Below are 18097 nucleotides of genomic sequence, written 5' to 3' on the forward strand. Positions count from 1 at the left end.
TTATACAATACTTGCAATTTACAGCATTTACTTCTTGAGAAAAGCAGTCTTCACAATGTGTGATAAATCCCTTTAAGAATCTGTAAAGTAACTGCATTTGCAGTAGTTAAATGTTACAAGTCTAGAGAGATTTTTTTCAATGTATCTTTAGCTGTATCAAGAGTGCTAGTGAACTTTTGGCTTCTAGGTTGAAGTGCAAAATCTTCTGAAGGATAAATTTAGATAGACTTTATCAAGGGGGTTTGGGCCCTGAAGTATATTTCTCTGATGATATTTCTTTAGGGGCATTACCAAAATTGTTTCTTTTGATGTTGGATTTGGAGAAAAGTTTATAATCCATTGTGTTCCATTTCTATGGGTTTAAAGGTGCTTTTTAGAAGCACAAGAGTTTCCTTCATTTGGTAGAAAAATATCAATTTGGTTTACTAGTTTAATAAAATTATATGGTAGGCTGGTTATCTCTTTAGTATTTATTAAGCACCTTTATGTAGATGACCTTTATGTAGATCACTTATGTAGAATGTTTAAGAACAATGAGTTCTGAGTCTTTCTTTTAAAGGCTGATTTCCTAGTTGGCACAACAGATTCATTCATATTAAACCAAGTAGCAATGCATGGTATTATTTGATCATCAGATTTGGGGGTGGATTTTATAAGAACTCAAAGAAGAGGGATACTTGTGTTAAATGGGATGGCAATGGGACAAGCTGAAACGTGATCTAAGAGGGCGACTAGAGGTTGGATGGGTAGAAGAGTGTGGATAGGGTGACCCAGCAGGAAGAACTGCAGAGGAAAAGCTTTCTGAGCTCAAAAAGACAGGGATAAGCTTATTATGGCCTGGGTCCTCCTAATGAGAAGTGTTGAGAATCAGAGAGGAAGGGAGTATGGTTTTAAAATAAAAGGGATTTTATTCCAAGCCTAGGAACTAACTTTCTTTCTTTTTCTTTCTTTCTTTCTTTCTTTCTTTCTTTCTTTCTTTCTTTCTTTCTTTCTTTCTTTCATTTTTAAATGTTTTTTAAAATTTATTTTTGAGATAGGAGAGCGGGAACAGGGGAGGGACAGAGAGAGACAGAAACACAGAAGCTGAAGTAGGCTCCAGGCTCTGAGCTGTCAGCACAGAGCCTGAGGTGGGGCTAGAACTCATGAACCACAAGATCATGACCTGAGCCAAAGCTGGCCACCCAACCTACTAAACCATCCAGGTGCCCTATCAAGCCTGGGAACTTTAGACTTTACCTGTGGATCCTGGGAATTATTGGAGGAAAATGAGTGTGCCAGGAAGATAAATTTAGCAGCATTGAACAGACTCAGTGTTGAGGGATACTGACTGAAAAGTAGAAGCTAGATGTCTGGAAAAATATTTAGAGGACTGTTAGAAAATTCAGGAATGAAAACATGGATTGAATGAATGAGGTAAAGGCAAAAATCTTGCAAGAAGAATAGACAGCATTCATGACTAAATAAATTGGAGGATGAAGGAGAGAAAATGTCCGTGTTATTTTAGAACTTTGAACATGGATAAATAGGGGGAAAATAGTATTCTTAACAGGCATGGTGAACAAGGCAGGAGACTCAACGTGAGAGCAGATGATAATGTGCAGGATTTCAGACACAATGAACTTGAGTGATAGTAAGCTTGTATGTTGAGGTCAGTGTCTCATAAGAAAGAGGTTGGGTCCCGGAGTTTGGTTCTATGCTTGGTTTAAATGGCATTGTCTCATTATTTGACTCAGGAACCAAGCACTTCATTAGAAAGGTACTTTTGCATGTACTAAAACTTCAAGAGGAGTTAGTACTTCACAAAACTTTAAGAGGAGTCAGTACCTGATCAACAGTTGTTAATGAGTGTCATAGTTAATGAATGTCCAATTGAATCAGAGAAGGAATTGGGGCTAGTCTAGTCATCAACCTGAAGCTGAAATTTCTCCAAATTATCCCTAACTTATCTATCTTATGTTAGACACCCTATGATGTGGAAACATAAGGCAACTCATTTTACCTTTGGATGACTCTGATTGACATTTGTCTCCTTATAATTTTAACCCTTTTCTTAGTTCTCTCCTTGAAGGTTTACAAATCAAACAAATCAGGTATGACTCTCAGTCCATAATCTTTGTGAACAAGAAACATGTCTTTTATTTGTTTGTTTGTTTGTGTTTTTGTTTTTCCTTTAAGATAACTGAAATTCCCTTCATCTGGTGAACTGGTGGGAAATTCAAACTCAGTCACTGTTTAACCCGCAGCAAGTTGCATAAAGATCTTAAAGTCTGAAATGGTGCATTCATTTACTTCAGTACTTCAGGGGCTGAAGGGGGCTGTGTTGCCTTGTGGAGTCCTGAAAGCTCCAGTGCAGAGTAACTAGACTCCCCTTTACTCTACCCTGCTTTCCCCTGTGGAAATCCCACTGAATTTCTTTAATGATTTTTGTTTTTACGAATGCCCAGAGGAATCACTATCTTCAAGTAAATTTATTTACTTATTTCTTTTATTTTAAATTTATTTATTTAAATTCTAGCTAACATACAGTGTAATATTGGTTTCAAGAATAGAATCCAATAATTCATCACTTCAGTATAACACCCAGTGCTTATTCCGACAAGTGCCCTCTTTAATACCCCTCCCCCATTTAGCCCAACCCCCACCTACCACCCCTCCAGCAACCCTCAGTTTGTTCTCTGTATTTAAGACTCTCTTATGGTTTGCCTCCTTTTCTATCTTATTTTTCCTTCTTTTCACTATGTTCATCTGTTGTGTTTCTTAAATTCCACATGTGAGTGAAATCATATGGTATTTGTCTTTCTTTGCCTGACTTATTCCACTTAGCATAATACACTCCAGTTCAAGTAACTTTAATTCTCTGCTCTATGTAAGTTGCTGAGGCAAAGAACACCAATGGCTTGGTGATGTGTTTGAAATGGGAAAGATTGAGAAAGAACAAGCATACAATAGTATTTCCATAAATATTCCTGCTGTACAAATTTAAGCCTTTGTTGTCCACGCGGCCCTTGGGATCTTTGATGATTCTTCTACAATTCAGTCTGCCATACGTTGCATAATACGACTTTCCAATACATTGTGTAAAGCTATCACTTCCTGATTTAGGATGGTTTGTGGGGTTGTAGGTACACATATGTTTAATTCTGATTTCTATTTTATTCAGACCAATAATTAAACTGCTGATTGTTCTACAGCTAAATGATGGTTAGAACTGGTCCATGAGAGTATTGAGAGTTGAAGATCAGCTCATTTGATTTATGGTTTCACCACAGATAGACCAGCCCCCCATCTGTTAATAACAGAGATTTTAATGAAAGTGTATTTTAACAATGGCCTTTCTTATTTTGTCCTTGAAGAAAAATAGCGTTACCAGGTGGCTACTGAGTTGTTGGGTTTTAACTCTTCTACATGCGTATGAATTCACAAAGTTATTATTTGTTCACAGATAATGAGTGTGTCTATGGCAGCTACCCTGAAATTCCTTTGGAAGAAATGCCAGATGCAGATGGAGTAGCCAGCACTCCCTCCCTCAATATTCAGGAGCCATGCTCTCCGGCCACATCCAGCGAAGCATTCACGCCAAAGGAGGGCTCTCCGTACAAAGCCCCCATCTACATCCCTGATGATATCCCCATTCCTGCTGAATTTGAACTTCGAGAGTCAAATATGCCTGGAGCTGGGCTAGGAATATGGACCAAAAGGAAGATTGAAGCAGGTGAAAAGTTTGGGCCTTACGTGGGAGAGCAGAGGTCAAATCTGAAAGACCCCAGCTACGGATGGGAGGTAAGAATATATTTTGAGTTTATACATTTAAATATATTCAGATATGTATAGAAAATTAATTTTTAAAGTGGCCATAAAACAAGCAAATGCCAGTTGTTGCACAATGTCTTCATATAGATATTTAAGAATGAACCTTCCTCATAATCTCACTTTTTGATAGAAAAAACAATGTTGCATTAAGGTATAATATGATAGAAAAGAACTCAACTAATGGATGGTATAGAATAGTATTAACTTAAAAACATACCAAAGGGAACAAATACAGTTTTTATAGTTAACATTTAAAAGCATTGTATGGGGCCATCCATATATAGTATGTGGCATAAGCAAACAACTGTCATCATATGACAAGTTAATTGTATTTTATCTTTTCTTTGAGGGCAAGGCTTGGAAGATTGGAGGAAACATTTGTTTTCTCCATTTTGTGACTGAGTTAATTTTGCTTTACTTGTTCTACATGGTCATTTTGCTTTGTGTTCTGAAATATTTTGTCACTCTTGTGATAACCCTGCTTTGATTCTACATGCTTCCAGAATGTGAGCACTGTGCTGAATTCTGCAGTGATTTTTTATATTCAAATTGATTTAATGAATAATTCATGCATAAAAATGACAGCAAAATCAATATGAAAATCAGTTGCTGGTCTTAGCCATTATTTTCACAAAAACCATCTTGGTAATATCTAGGAATGAGAAGTTACAGTCTGATTACAAAATCTAAGTCAATTTTATTTCAATAAGAACAGATAACTATGTTATTCTGAGCTTACAGTTTTTATACAGACTCTGGGGCTATCTATACATCCTATTTGTTTTTTAACATGAAAACTTTTGTGGTTAAATCCTAAAATCATAATTTCTAGAAAAACTGGTCTGTATTTGCAAAATGTGTAGGCTATTTCTATATTAGCAAGAAAGTGTTTTTTGGAGATGTGATTGACCTTTAGTTTCATAGTATTTCAGGTAGAGAGAAATCAGATAAACTAGATTTATTCTGTATGTTCTCTTAATATTTATGATCATTAATAGAATAAATGTTCAGCATTTTAAATAGAAATAAATACATAGTGCCTTCAGGACTTAATTTCAAGTTTGTGACCATTTGGTTTATATGTATCCTCTTATGAAATCTTCTCAAAATGCCTTAATCAAAAAAATAATTTTCCAAATTCTAAAATACCAGAGTTAAGATCTGGATTTGACATGATTTCAGGTGAGAAATCCTTCCTTAGTTTTGTTCTTAGCCATGGCTCAGGGAAAGTTGTGGTTTGGTCACATTTCTTTTAGACACATATATTGATAAGAGATTTTTAAAAAATCACTGTAGCATTAACTGATATGTGAGTTGAATTCATTTTAAACTAAATGCGTAGAACTTTACGTCATTTTTGTTCTCCTTAAAATAAAGGCTATAAACATTCTAAGAATAAGTAACTCATTAAACTTTTATTACAAAACCTCCAGAGCTAAACAACAAGTTCTGCACTGCTCGAGATTCTCCAGAAGGCTTGGAATAAACCAAGGCTTAATAACAAAATGATTTTGCAGTTACAGGGTTGATAAATGTAGGACTGTGTCTCTTTAAATAGGATACCTATGGATTGGGGGATGAGTCTGGGGAAAATTCTGCATTTAGAGGAAATGTAAAAATAATTATTTTTCTCTTTGGAGTAGCATTTCTTCAGTATATTCACAGGAAAATACTTACCTTGAGAAATGTAAAATGATTATTTTTATTATGTCAAAACTGAGTTGCTTTATTGCTTGGAATTCAAGTTAACCTCTGTAAAGAGTTCATGACTCTTTGGCTAAAGATCACCTATTCCCTCTCTCTCATTCAAGAATTCAATTGATTCACCATTTTAATGGTTGCTCTCACTTTTGAGAGTGTGGATTATCTGCTCTAGATGTATTACGAACAAAACCAGAGAAAGGGCTTTATTTTGGTGATTTTGGCAATCTTGTTATCTATGGAGGAGCACTTGAGCTCTTGACTCTAGTTGTGTTGTTTTTTTTCCCTCCTTCTAATCTTACCCTAGTTAATACAAAACCCGGTCATGATCAACAAAGGCACTTTCACAAAGGCATCTTGCCCTACTCCTGCGTGCTCATTTTTAATCATTCTTCTGTTATAATTGCCCTGAACTGTAGTTGATTTCTGTCCTGTTTGGTTGGAGAGATACTTGTGATCAGCTAGTGTAACCTCTTGTTTTGATACACCTTCATTTTTAAAAATGATAAATTTAAGGAGAAAAAAACCCATCTTAGGCCAAGGAAAATGTACATGAACAGAGGAAATTCATATTCAGCAAACAATTGTTGAGTGGAAATTATGCATAAGATTCTGTGTTGCTTCCTCTATGGAAACTCCGCCTATCATAACTGCTATCTCCAGTGCTATCCTTGCTCTTTGCTACTTACAAACCTCCCCTCTGTGTGCATTTCTTGTATAGTAAATTGTATTACCATCTGTCCAGTTGCTGAAGCCAAAAAATGGGTTATCTTTGACTCTACTCTCTCCCATACCAACCATGTGTGATTCATAGTTCCGTGTTCTATCAGGCCTTTATTCTTTGCTTCCACTGGTTTTCCCACCTGAGAAGCACATTTTTCTTCCCATCCTTAGAAAGTATCTTTTCATTCTTTAAGTCCTTTTCTTCCATGACATTATCCTTGACCTTTCTAGGCACAGTTTAGGAGTACTTAAATTTTGCCTCACCATAGCACCAGGTAAATTCATAAACTAAAGAACTTAAAGCATTGTACAACATCCAAATTATTTGCCTACTTTCCCTAATAGAACAAAATATCAGTAGTTTTATCCTCTAAGTGCAATGTCTTGATTGTGTTTTATCTGTGGTGCCTGTAGTGCTAGCTAATGATAAGTGATTTATCAGAAATAACCAGATTGGATTAGTTACTTCAGGCTGCCATAACAAAATACTACTGTCTAGGTGGCTTAACTATCAGAAATTTATTTTCTCACCATTCTGGAGGTTAGAAGTCCAAGTTCAAAGTTCCGGGTGACTTGGCTTCTGATGGGGACTCTCTTCCTGGCTTGCAGACAGCCACCTTCTTGCTATGTCTTCACATGGCCATTTCTAGGTGCATATGCTCACACACACACACACACACACACACACACACACACAGCTTTTGAGGGAGGAGAAAAGTGCTCTGGTGTTTCTTCTTATAAGGACACTGATCCTATTGGATGAGGTCCCCACCCTTATAACCTCATTTAACCTTAATTACCACCTAAAGTCCTTAGATATCTCCAAATACAGTCATATTGTGGGATAGGGCTTCAACATATGGATTTGGGGAGGATTTAAACATTCATTCTGTAACAGACATTTAATACATAATTGGCAAAGGAATGAGTGGAAGAATGAAAGAGCAAATAGAAGATGGTGAATGGATATAGGATCATGTGACTCATAAAAAGAGATCAGGAGTGGGGGCTGAAGGAGGTCCCTGGAAAAAGCTAGAATCTGGGTTTCAGACACGTAGAATCAAGTCTTAACTCTGCCACTATGGTGCAATTCTAGGGAAACTACTTAAATTAACTGGTTTCTGTATTTTTATTTGAGCAATGAGCCAATAATAACTGCCCTGCCCTATAACTTATCGTATAATTAAAATTAAAGAAGTATGGTAGTCTTTTCAAAGAAAGTTTTTAGAAGAGAAAGCTCAAAGATAATATTCAGACCATTGTTCTGAAATCTATTTAAATAGTTTTTAAAAAGTTAAATATACTTCCCCAAAGACAGGCACTTTTGGAAAATCATTTGAGTTTGTATTTTAGAGAAATAAGGTATTTTGAAAATACGGTTTATAAGCCAAAATACATGGTTAGGTAAAATAAGCCACAGATATCAAAAACATTATTTGTATGATTTCTCCCCAACCAGTCTTTATTTAATAAATAGAAACTATAAAATTGAAAAAAAAATTTTAATATTTATTTATTTTTGAGAGAGCTGAGAGAGTGTGAGCGAGGAGGGACAGAGAGAGAAGGAGACACAGAATCCAAAGCAGGCTACAGCGTCCAAGCTGTCAGCACAGAGCCTGACCCGGGGCTCGAAATCACCAACCATGAGATCATGACCTGAGCTGCAGTCGGACGCTTAACCGACTGAGCGACTCAGGCACCCCAATTAACAGAAACTTTAAAAATAATATTAGAGTATGACAGTGATTGCCATCTTACAATGCATATGACTTATCTCTAACAAAAAGATTTTGAAGACGGGGAGCACTAGATTGTCTCTAGGACTGAAAAGTAATTGGAGATAGTACACTTTCTCTTAGGTTAAGAACTTTAGAGTTACTGATTGAGTGAATAATAATAAAAAACTCTATTGGTTCAAGATGAGGGTTTTTTCATATGCTTTCCTGTAAAAATGATCATCATGTGATAACATGGAAATTGGATGGCAGAGAGGGGAGCAGGATTTAGAATGGGACTTTCTGGATGTAAGCCCTCTTTAAGGCTCTGTGTGCTAGCTGAGTGATTTGGGAAAAGTGACTCAATTTGGTGCCCCTCAGTTACATATATGTGACTCGGTGATAATAATTGTACCTATCCAATCAGGATTGTTGTGAGAATCAAATGTGACATTGGGCGTTAAAAGCCTACCAAAGAGCCTCCCACCTGGTAGAAGAGCTTAATGAAGGTGAACAGTGACAACAAGATCTTGGCTAAAATATAGATCTAGTGCACAATCATTAGATAAGGCAAAGGGCAACTATATTTCATTTATTAAGTTTTATAAATTTTTGCTCTTTCTTTATGTTTCCTAGAAGTTCAGTTATCTCTGCAATAGTCTAATTATATGACTGTGGGTTTATTTTAAAAGGATGCACTGGTTGTTTTCTATTTAACAATGAAAACAAGGATTTAGGAGAGATTCATAAATTTCTTTAAAAAAATTTTTTTTTTGATACAGAGAGAGACAGAGCATGAGAGGGGGAGGGGCAGAGAGAGAGAGAGAGAAGGAGACACAGACATGGAAGCACGCTCCAGGCTCTGAGCTAGCTGTCAGCACAGAGCCTGACGCGGGGCTCGAACCCACGAATGTGAGATCTGACCTGAGCCGAAGTCGGAGGCTTAACCGACTGAGCCACCCAGGCGCCCCCATAAATTTCCTTTTAAAACAAAGAATAATTTGGGTGACAAATATTTTAATAGTCTGAGACAGGTCACTGGAAAAACTGTGAAATGTCATTTCCTTGTAATATTGTCATTTAGCACATTTTCTTATCATTGGTCATCATAAAACTCTGCAAGTAGATGTAAGTCAGCTAATGATGCATCTATTAGGTGCAAAAGCCTATTGTATCCCTCTCCCCTGTACTTGATTCAGCTTACTTTGATCAGTTAAAATGCCAGGTATGAGCTCAACTTTCGTTTTCCTCCTTTCAGGCACACACATATTCAGACATAGAAAAATGATGACATGAGTGGTCAGTAAATTTCTCTTATGTTTTGTTAAATAGATGGGAAGCAATAGTGGAAAGAGATTTTACTGGCATCAGAAACTCATTAAATAATTTTGATGCAGTGCTTTGACAATACATTATGTTCTAGTAAAGTAATCCTGAAATGTATTATAATGAATGTGTGCCTCCCTATATAATTTAAGAAGGAATTGTTCTCACATTTATAAGTTTGTTTTTAAGTTCTGCAGTGATGCCTTGTGTATTGGAACATAAAATCTGTATGTTAACTGAAATATGAATATCCATTAAAACAACAACAACATCAGACTTTCAAGATATCTAACAACAGAGTTCAGAGTCAGGAGAGTGATATTCAAATAATGTATGTTTGGTAATCATGAAAAATGGGGGGTAGTTTGAGGTTTTAGGCATAGGCACCAAATATCTTTGAATGGCAATATTTCTCCCTTATTTCACTCTAGGTTGGCTTGGGCCAAAAATGAATTTTACAGTGATTTGTAAATTGAAATCAATGGTTTGGCATTGATTTCAGAGAAAATGTTTATTAATTAATGAAAAAGCAAGTACCTTTGGCAAGTTGCATATTCATAAAGCCAGATAACTAAATAAAGACCTTTGTCTTAATAATTTTGAAAGAAATTAATTCCAGTAGAGGGGAGGAAAGAGCATCAATTATCCAAAAGGATGTGTTTCCTGGGTAGTTAAGAAGGAAAAGTGTAATCTAATAATAAATGTATATTACCATAAAACCTATATTACAAAGTAATAATTAAGTTTTTGCAATGTTTTTTAAAAGATAATATTCAACTTTACTTTGTGAATAATTAATAACTGAGAAAATGCTAACATAAAAAGTAAGGTTTACCTAGCCAGATCCTGAACATGATTGTTGTCATTGGAACCCAAGAAGATGTGATAGATGCTCTTAGAATACAATGAAATCAAGAAAAGAGGATACAATCTATTTTATTCATTTTGTGCTTTCAGCAAACATAAATAGTAGAAATTAAATCTCTGGTTGTTGAAAGAAAATAGAAGTTTACTCTTGAAGCCTCTGGTTTTCCCCGGGGCTCACCTAGCTGTGAAGAGGTTAGGAATCCCCTTATCTCACCCCTTCCCCGCTCCGCATATGCTCTGTCCCCACCCAGGCTTGCTCTTATGCTTTCTTCCGTGAAAGCTACTGAAGGAGCTCAGCATGTCTCCTCATCTTATTGCTGTTTGGACAACTTCTGGTACTTCCAAAATATAGTCAGTGATGTGGGCAAGTCTGATATCAAAAGCTTTTTTAAGCTTCCCAAGTATCAGTGCACTTATGATGAACACTGGGCGACATATGGAATTGTTGACTCACAATATTGTACACTTGAAATTAATCTAGCTTTATAAAGTAATAAATAAAAAATAAAAAATGATATAAATTATACACCAGACAAACAGCAAATAGAAAAAACAGAACTATATTAAAAATTATTCATAAAGTTAAAAAGGGGGTGTGCTATATTCTTCAAAAATTTCAATGTCATAAAAGGCATAAAAAGACTGTGAAAATGTTTTAAATTAAAGGAGAAAAAAGAAACAGAACAACCTAATGCAATGTCAAATCTGGGACTGGATTCTGACAACTGGTAAAATGGAATTTGGAGGACAGGTTAAATACAAGTTTGCCACTGTAAAAAAAAAAAAAATCTCAACAACCCTAAAGTGTTGTACATCTAAAAATTACAGATGTTATATGTCAATTATATCTTAATAAAAATTAAAAAGAGTAATATTGAAAGAAAAGAAATACACACTTTTCAAAACTCATGCAAGTATTTCACATTAACATAGTGGAAAACTGTATGAACATCTCAATAGATAAAATCCTAATATATTTTCATCATTGCTCAATCTCTGAGCAAACTAGAAATAAAAGGTACCCTATTGAATTGATAGACATATAAAAATGCTATAGATGACATTGCAATAATGAAATAACATTGGACATATTCCCTCAAAGACAACATAGAATTCAGGATGCGCCTATCAGTACTCTGTGCAAAATTGTACTAGATGCCCAAGTCCGTACAAGATGGAAAGAAGAAAGAAATGAAAAGACTAAAGACTTGAAAGAATGAAGTAAATATGTCTCTATTTGTAGATAATATGATTGTTTAGAAATCTATAAATATTAAAAATAAGTGAACATTAAGTCAGCCAGATAAAAGATCAATATACACTTGAAAAAGCAATTTGTGTAACTTTAAAATTCCAATTATGTCAAGCAATCAAGATGTGTAATTAGGAAAATCAAATATGTAAAAATAAATATAACAACTACTTTTAAGAAACCACACCAAAAAATTCAGAACATAGTAGAAAATTTCTTTATTTATTTTTTGTTATGTTGATATTTATTTTTTTAAGTAGTTTATTGTCAAATTCATTTCCATACAACACCTAGTGCTCTTCCCCACAAGTGCCCTCCTCCATCACTACCACCTCTTTTCCCCCCTCCCCCTTCCCCTTCAACCTTCAGTTCATTTTCAGTATTCAATAGTCTCTCAAGTTTTGCGTCCCTCTCTCTCCCCAACTCTCTTTTCCTCTTCCCCTCCCCCTGGTCCTCCATTAGGTTTCTCCTGTTCTCCTGTTAGACCTATGAGTGCAAATGTATGGTATCTGTCCTTCTCTGCCTGACTTATTTCGCTTAGCATGACACCCTCGAGGTCCATCCACTTTCCTACAAATGGCCAGATTTCATTCTTTCTCATTGCCATGTAATACTCCATTGTATATATAAACCACATCTTCTTGATCCATTCATCAGGTGATGGACATTTAGGCTCTTTCCATGTTTTGGCTACTGTTGACATTGTTGATAGCAGAAAATTTAAAGAAGACCTATATAAATCGAGAGATCATACTCATTGATTAGAAAACTGTTGTTAAGGTAACAATTCTTCCTAAAGTAACATATTGACTCAGCCCAATTCTAATCAAATCCTGGTAGGTTTTATTGTGGAAATTTACAAGTAGATTGTAAACTTTATATAGAAATGCAAAAGACCATGAATAAGAAAAAAAAAAGTTGCCCAAGATTCAAGATTCTTTTTGTTTTACCCTGCAGGCCTTGGTGACCAACTCAAATTTGCATGTGAGTCACTTATTTTTCAAAAGAATATTGGGTGATTTTCCTCCCGTTAGGAAGTATGTCCCACAAAATGTATCAAAATGAGTTTCTTTCTTATTTATTCACCCCCATATTTGCATGATTATTGCTTCACTTCAAGAGAGAAATCAAGTCACTAAATGAATAGTAAAAGTCATGGATTCAAAGCTTGAAATATTCAGTACAGATCCTCTTTTAAAAGAATCGACAATGGCTTCTAGGATTTGAATCCAGTGACAGAGGTTCTTTATAATAATTTGTTATTCTAGAATACTTATTTGGGACCACTGCATCAGGATATTTCATTCTCTAAGCTTTTTCCTTGAGGGTGAGTTTAGAAAGCAAGTAATAGGAAGTAACAGATGGAAATTGTCTTCAAACGGTATAAGAGTTGATGCAGCTTCTTTACTCTCTATTTTGTTATGTAATAGTATGGAAAGAATTTCTTCCAATAATTATAAGTAGGTAGTATGGAAAAATGGGGACACTGAGGGAATTTATACAGCAGTTCATTTGAGCAATAAATAAAGATATTAGTGTAACATCTTGGGTTCTTAAAGTTTATTTATATTGGTAGAATCACATAATAATTTTTTTTTCAGCTATAGGAAAATTCAGTAAATAAATGTCATATTCATTTTTGATCTGGTATATCTTTTGGCTTTTCATAATGTAGCTGAAGCTGAAGATAGGTCAAATATTGTACGTTTTTTAAGAATATTTTTAAAATGCCTTTTAAAAATTTATTTATTTATTTTAGAGAGAGAGAACAAGTGGAGAGGGCCAGAGAGAGAGGGAATCCCAAGCAGGCTCCATGCCATCAGCATGGAGACTGATGTAGGGTTCGATCCCACCAACTGTTACTTAGATCATGACCTGAGCCAAGATCAGGAGTCAGACACTTAACTGACTGAGCCACCCAGGTGCCCCAAGAATATTTTCTACATGATAATCAGGAGAATCGTCAGGCCAAAAAAATCACAAACAGGAAGAGGTTGTCAGCTATCTTTATTACGAAGAACAATATAAAGAGATTTTGTGTGTGGAGCACATAGATACTAGTAGCTACCTGTTAGTCATTTCTTTCAATCAATATTTGACATAACAAAATTTTAGTACAGCACAAGAAATTGGACAGTGCCTTTATTGTATAGGGAGTTCTTGTATTGGTCAGAGATGAACAAACATGACACAGAAATAGCTTGCCTCCCTGAGGAACTCCGCACAACCATGTGAGCTGGGTCCATTTGACCAAATGAGAAAATCTCCGCAGTATCAGGAGATTTCGTTTATAATGTTCTGAAAATCCTAAAACCTTACTCGCTGTGTATCTCTGTTATTCACTCTCTTATTCTTTCAGTGCCTCACATATCCAGCAGGGACTGGTCTCAAAGACTATCTCCTCCCAAACATTCCCCTTATAACTCAGGCCTCTGCCTCTCTGTCTCTTTTTATATATATGTGTATATATTAAATACATTAAATTACACATTAATTTACATTATATTAAATAATACATTAAATTAAATAATACATATTATTAATTATATATTTTATATTTATACGCAATACACTCTATATTTAATATATACTGTATATAATATATATATAATAATTTATTATATATGATCAGATAATATATTTCTTATTATATACAAAATTATATAATATATTCTTATAATAAATTATTACAATATAAAATATGTTTTATATCATACACAAAATACATTTATATATAACATATAATATGTTTTATATCATACACAAAATACATTTATATATAACATATAATATAAGACATAATATATAAAATATATATTTTAAATCATATAGATGAACTTATCCAATACAGCTTTTTCCATTCTAATGTTTTCCATTTTAGTGTAGGTTACCTAGTAACACTAGTTACACTAGATTTGGATAATAAATGATGACCAAGCCGTTGATCCAGGAAGGAAGGATGGGCAGAGAATGATGATTACAGATAGCTCTCTTCTGAAATTTCCTCCTTTATTGCTGCCACAGCTGCACCTAGAGTGTTCCTTAATCATAGGGAATATGCATAAATTTTTTTTTGGCCAGGACTTCTATTTTCTGTGACGACTGGCAAGTCAGCTCAAGCCACAGGTCCATTGGAGATCCTTTGTGCCTTCTACCAACTGGCTGACAGTGGTGTTTTCCGCTCACACTACAGCTGACCTCCCAGGCCTCCCAGGTGTGCATGGCCTGGCACGGAAACCCCAGCTGGTTGGCAGCCACAGGTGTGGATAATTTGTTTTTTCTTTTTTCATTTGTTTAGATTCTTGTGGTAGGAATTCAGCAGGTGTGTAATGCTAGCATAGAATCTCTACCCTGGTGCAGAGGCCAGCTGCCCTCAAAAAAAGATGTCCTTATTGGTCTTGCAACGCTGCCAGCTTAGATCCCTGTTTTCCTGGAAACTTCACCCAAGGGCAAGACTCTGCCTAGCCAGTGAGTTAGAAAAAGTTCATCTCAGAAGATGAGCATCAAGAATCTCCTTATATGAACCTGAGCTATGGGCAGGAGCAGGTTACCGAGTTGTCTTTGTGGGTTTTTTTTCCTTCGTTTTTCCTTTGTAACTTGAGCTGCTATCACTCCAATTACAGGGGATGTGGGAAATCCTGACGTTGGTTTCTAAGGAGATATAAACCAGGCTAGGATGCTGTTGTTGACACATTAATTTTTACTCATTCGATGGAGACTAAACAGTAGGAGCACAGATGGAGACTGGTCCACTGTGCAGGGTCCTTCCATCTTCCTATCTCCTCAGGAAGTCACTAATCCTGGGGCCCAATTATTTCAGTAGAGGGCCAGGTGAACTTGGAGGTCATCCCTGACCATGCCTAGTTTTAACAGGGGGATAGAGGGAGGGAGCTACAGTAACACTGGGGGAACCAGTTGGCTAAGCCAAGAGCCACTGGTATCACTCTGTCAGCAGTGTGGCACTGGGGCCAGAGAACCTTTTCTCTTGGCCCTCCTTAGCCTTGCAAAAACACTTGTACCACGGTTTCTCCTGGCTAGGTCGCGATATCTAAGGAAATAGACACACACGGAATCTTAGATTTCTCAGGTTTTCTTTATTATGGATTTTTTCCAGCTTTTGTTTTCAGAATCAAACTTAAAGTTTATGTGATGTTGTTTTTACTTGCATACACATAATAGAAGACAGGGGTTAAGGGGACAGGGGGATTACAGTGATTGTCCTATGGGCCCTATACCTCTTTGAATGTAGGCATTGGTCATCTATTCCCTTCAGGTAATACAAATGCACCACAATGAAATGATGACACATGTCAGAGGAACATTTGTCTCGGAGGGCACCAGGTGGGATCTGTAAATCATACTTGGAGAAAAGGGGTGTCACATGTGAGTATCAGGTGGCCAGTAGACTAGTCTTTCATCCTGCATCTTAGCCTTCTACAAAGGCAGATATTTATGTTAATATACCTCTGATATAACAGCACTGGCTGAAAAGAACTGATTGTAATAATCCAGAGAAGTAAACATTAGACATCATACGGACCATTAAAATCAATTTCACAGCTGCTATATTTTTGTAGTGGCATTTCATATATTTGTCTTTAGCTATTGCTGATATATTAATCACGGCATCTCTTGAGAATCTAGTTTTTGTGTAATAATATGTAAGTGAGATAAAACCTTTACCCTGAGCTCCACAATCAAGGGTGCCAATCATATGCCCAGCATTTGATTTGAACTTACTTTATATCTAAGTCATTGCCCCCCTTAAGAGATGAGGAGGGATTAAAAATAGCTCTGTTGCCCAATGGATGATACTCAAAAAGAAAAGAATTATCATTGTGTTTAATAAGAGAACTGACAGGCAATCATAATTCTTTCCATTAAGTAAATATGTTAGAAAAATTTATTATGAAATGACACATTATGCGAGCCAGCAATCAAAGATGACACCCTTGCATTAAATACGGTAGATGCCATTAAGGAAAACAGTCAATATGTCACCAAGCCATGGCCTGTAAAAATTAAATTGATTTGGTAAATGTAAGTAAGATAGATCTGTTTGCTTTCATCATCAATTTTGAGTGGGTGAACAGGTGATGTCACCAACCTGGGAGCGATAAAGATGCAGGACCATCTGGAAAGGCAGGTGATGAATGGGCAACTGCTTTTGGATAGTGACAGTGCTGTGGTACTTTGTCACTTGGGATGCAGTACTTAATAACTTTTCAATACCATCATAATAAATTTCACTGCCTTATTAATATAGAAATGGTGAGTTATTACCATGATGGCGAGTGTAAATAACTTGAGATGCAGCCGTCAGAAGCTGATTGTTTGGGCATGTTTCTTTAAGCAACACAGTTGACTCGTGATAATCAACCTATGTCTATACCAGTAGAGTTTATTGCACTTGTCAAAGGAAAAAGTAGTATTATTCAAAATTATATGAAGTCGTAATAAACAAGTTTAATATATTATCAGACTTTTCCTGTAAGTTTCCAAACATGAGGCAGTAAATCATTTTTAATAATGTCTTTTCATGTAAAATAATGTCCTTATGCAGTAATGATGTCCTTTCTTAACTATTAACAAAACAGTCGACTTCTTTGTATGTGTTTTAAAGGGTATTTTTATTTGTACTTTTCAATCATTTTCTTCTGCAAATAAAGAGCGAAGGCAGGAACGTTAGAATGTTTCATTAACAAGCTCGAAAGTTGCTGAGTCCAGGCCACGTCACACGTTTCCATTTTAATTGAACAGATGTACTTAAGAGTAAACCACAGCAAAAGAAATACAGACGAAATTATAAACACGTGTCACTGAGAAGTAGGCAGGAAAGAACCTCTGATGAGCATCTGTGTGTATTTTATGAAGCCAAAGACTGCCACTTCATAAGTTCGTCACTGATGTCTCCAGTTTAATGAGAAGAAACAAAATATGTAGATAGGTGTAAGTCGAAGATGAATTAGTAGATCAATCACTTAGCACCATTCAGGGTGTCTGCCGTTGTGCGGTGGGAAAATAATTAGATCTGAGATGCTGTTCTTACTTATATGCCGGCTGTTCAATGTGGGATGGAATATGGGAAACTTCCTTTTTCATGTCACTGTGGTCTTTATGTTGTTCCTTGGCCAGGCTGACTTTTAATTCTGACATTGTCTTTCAGGCTGCAGTCTGCCAGCCTCTTTCTTAAATGAAATGCCTCTCTACCATTTCTATTACTACTGAAAAGAGAGCCAGCAGTCTATTAACAGGCAATAAAGTTCAGGAAGCCCAGGACTCATTTCTTGGGTCAGAGGTGAAAATTGCAATACTAAATGAAACAAAGGTGTGCGTTGATCGCTCAAGAAGCAGCACCAGAAAGAACACACGTGTTGTTAGCCAGAAGTCTCCCACTTAAAGGGAAAGGAATAATCGTAATAATGTTGGCCGATGGAGCTAAGTACTCAGTTGAGAGAAATTATATCAGTCTGACAAATATAGCCTTCACAGGAGATAAAGTCTCTAATGACCTTAAATGCATATATTTATCATTTAATTCAACAAGCCAATGCCCTTGGGCTTTTGACCAACGACATTTTCCCTCAAGTTTGGAAATTTTTTACTAGCCCAGAGAATAATGGTTATTTGTCAGAGGGTTCCAAAGCTAAACACAGTTGGAAGCAAAGAATGGAAGAGGAAAAAAACTGGCTAATAGAGTCTT

At 35.9% G+C, this 18097-nt stretch overlaps 1 protein-coding gene across 5 annotated transcripts in view; it reads left to right on the plus strand.

Moving 5' to 3' along the window:
• MECOM (MDS1 and EVI1 complex locus) overlaps positions 1–18097 on the plus strand; it is a 550526-nt gene that overhangs the window by 263055 nt on the left and 269374 nt on the right. For all 5 annotated transcript variants that reach the window (XM_029939932.1, XM_029939934.1, XM_029939937.1 and 2 more), the window contains exon 2: positions 3443–3780. In XM_029939932.1, the coding sequence (XP_029795792.1) occupies positions 3443–3780 (338 nt within the window). The remainder of the gene's footprint in view (positions 1–3442; positions 3781–18097) is intronic.

The sequence above is a fragment of the Suricata suricatta genome, chromosome 5 (assembly GCF_006229205.1).
Source record: "Suricata suricatta isolate VVHF042 chromosome 5, meerkat_22Aug2017_6uvM2_HiC, whole genome shotgun sequence".
Classification (NCBI taxonomy): Eukaryota; Metazoa; Chordata; class Mammalia; order Carnivora; family Herpestidae; genus Suricata; species Suricata suricatta.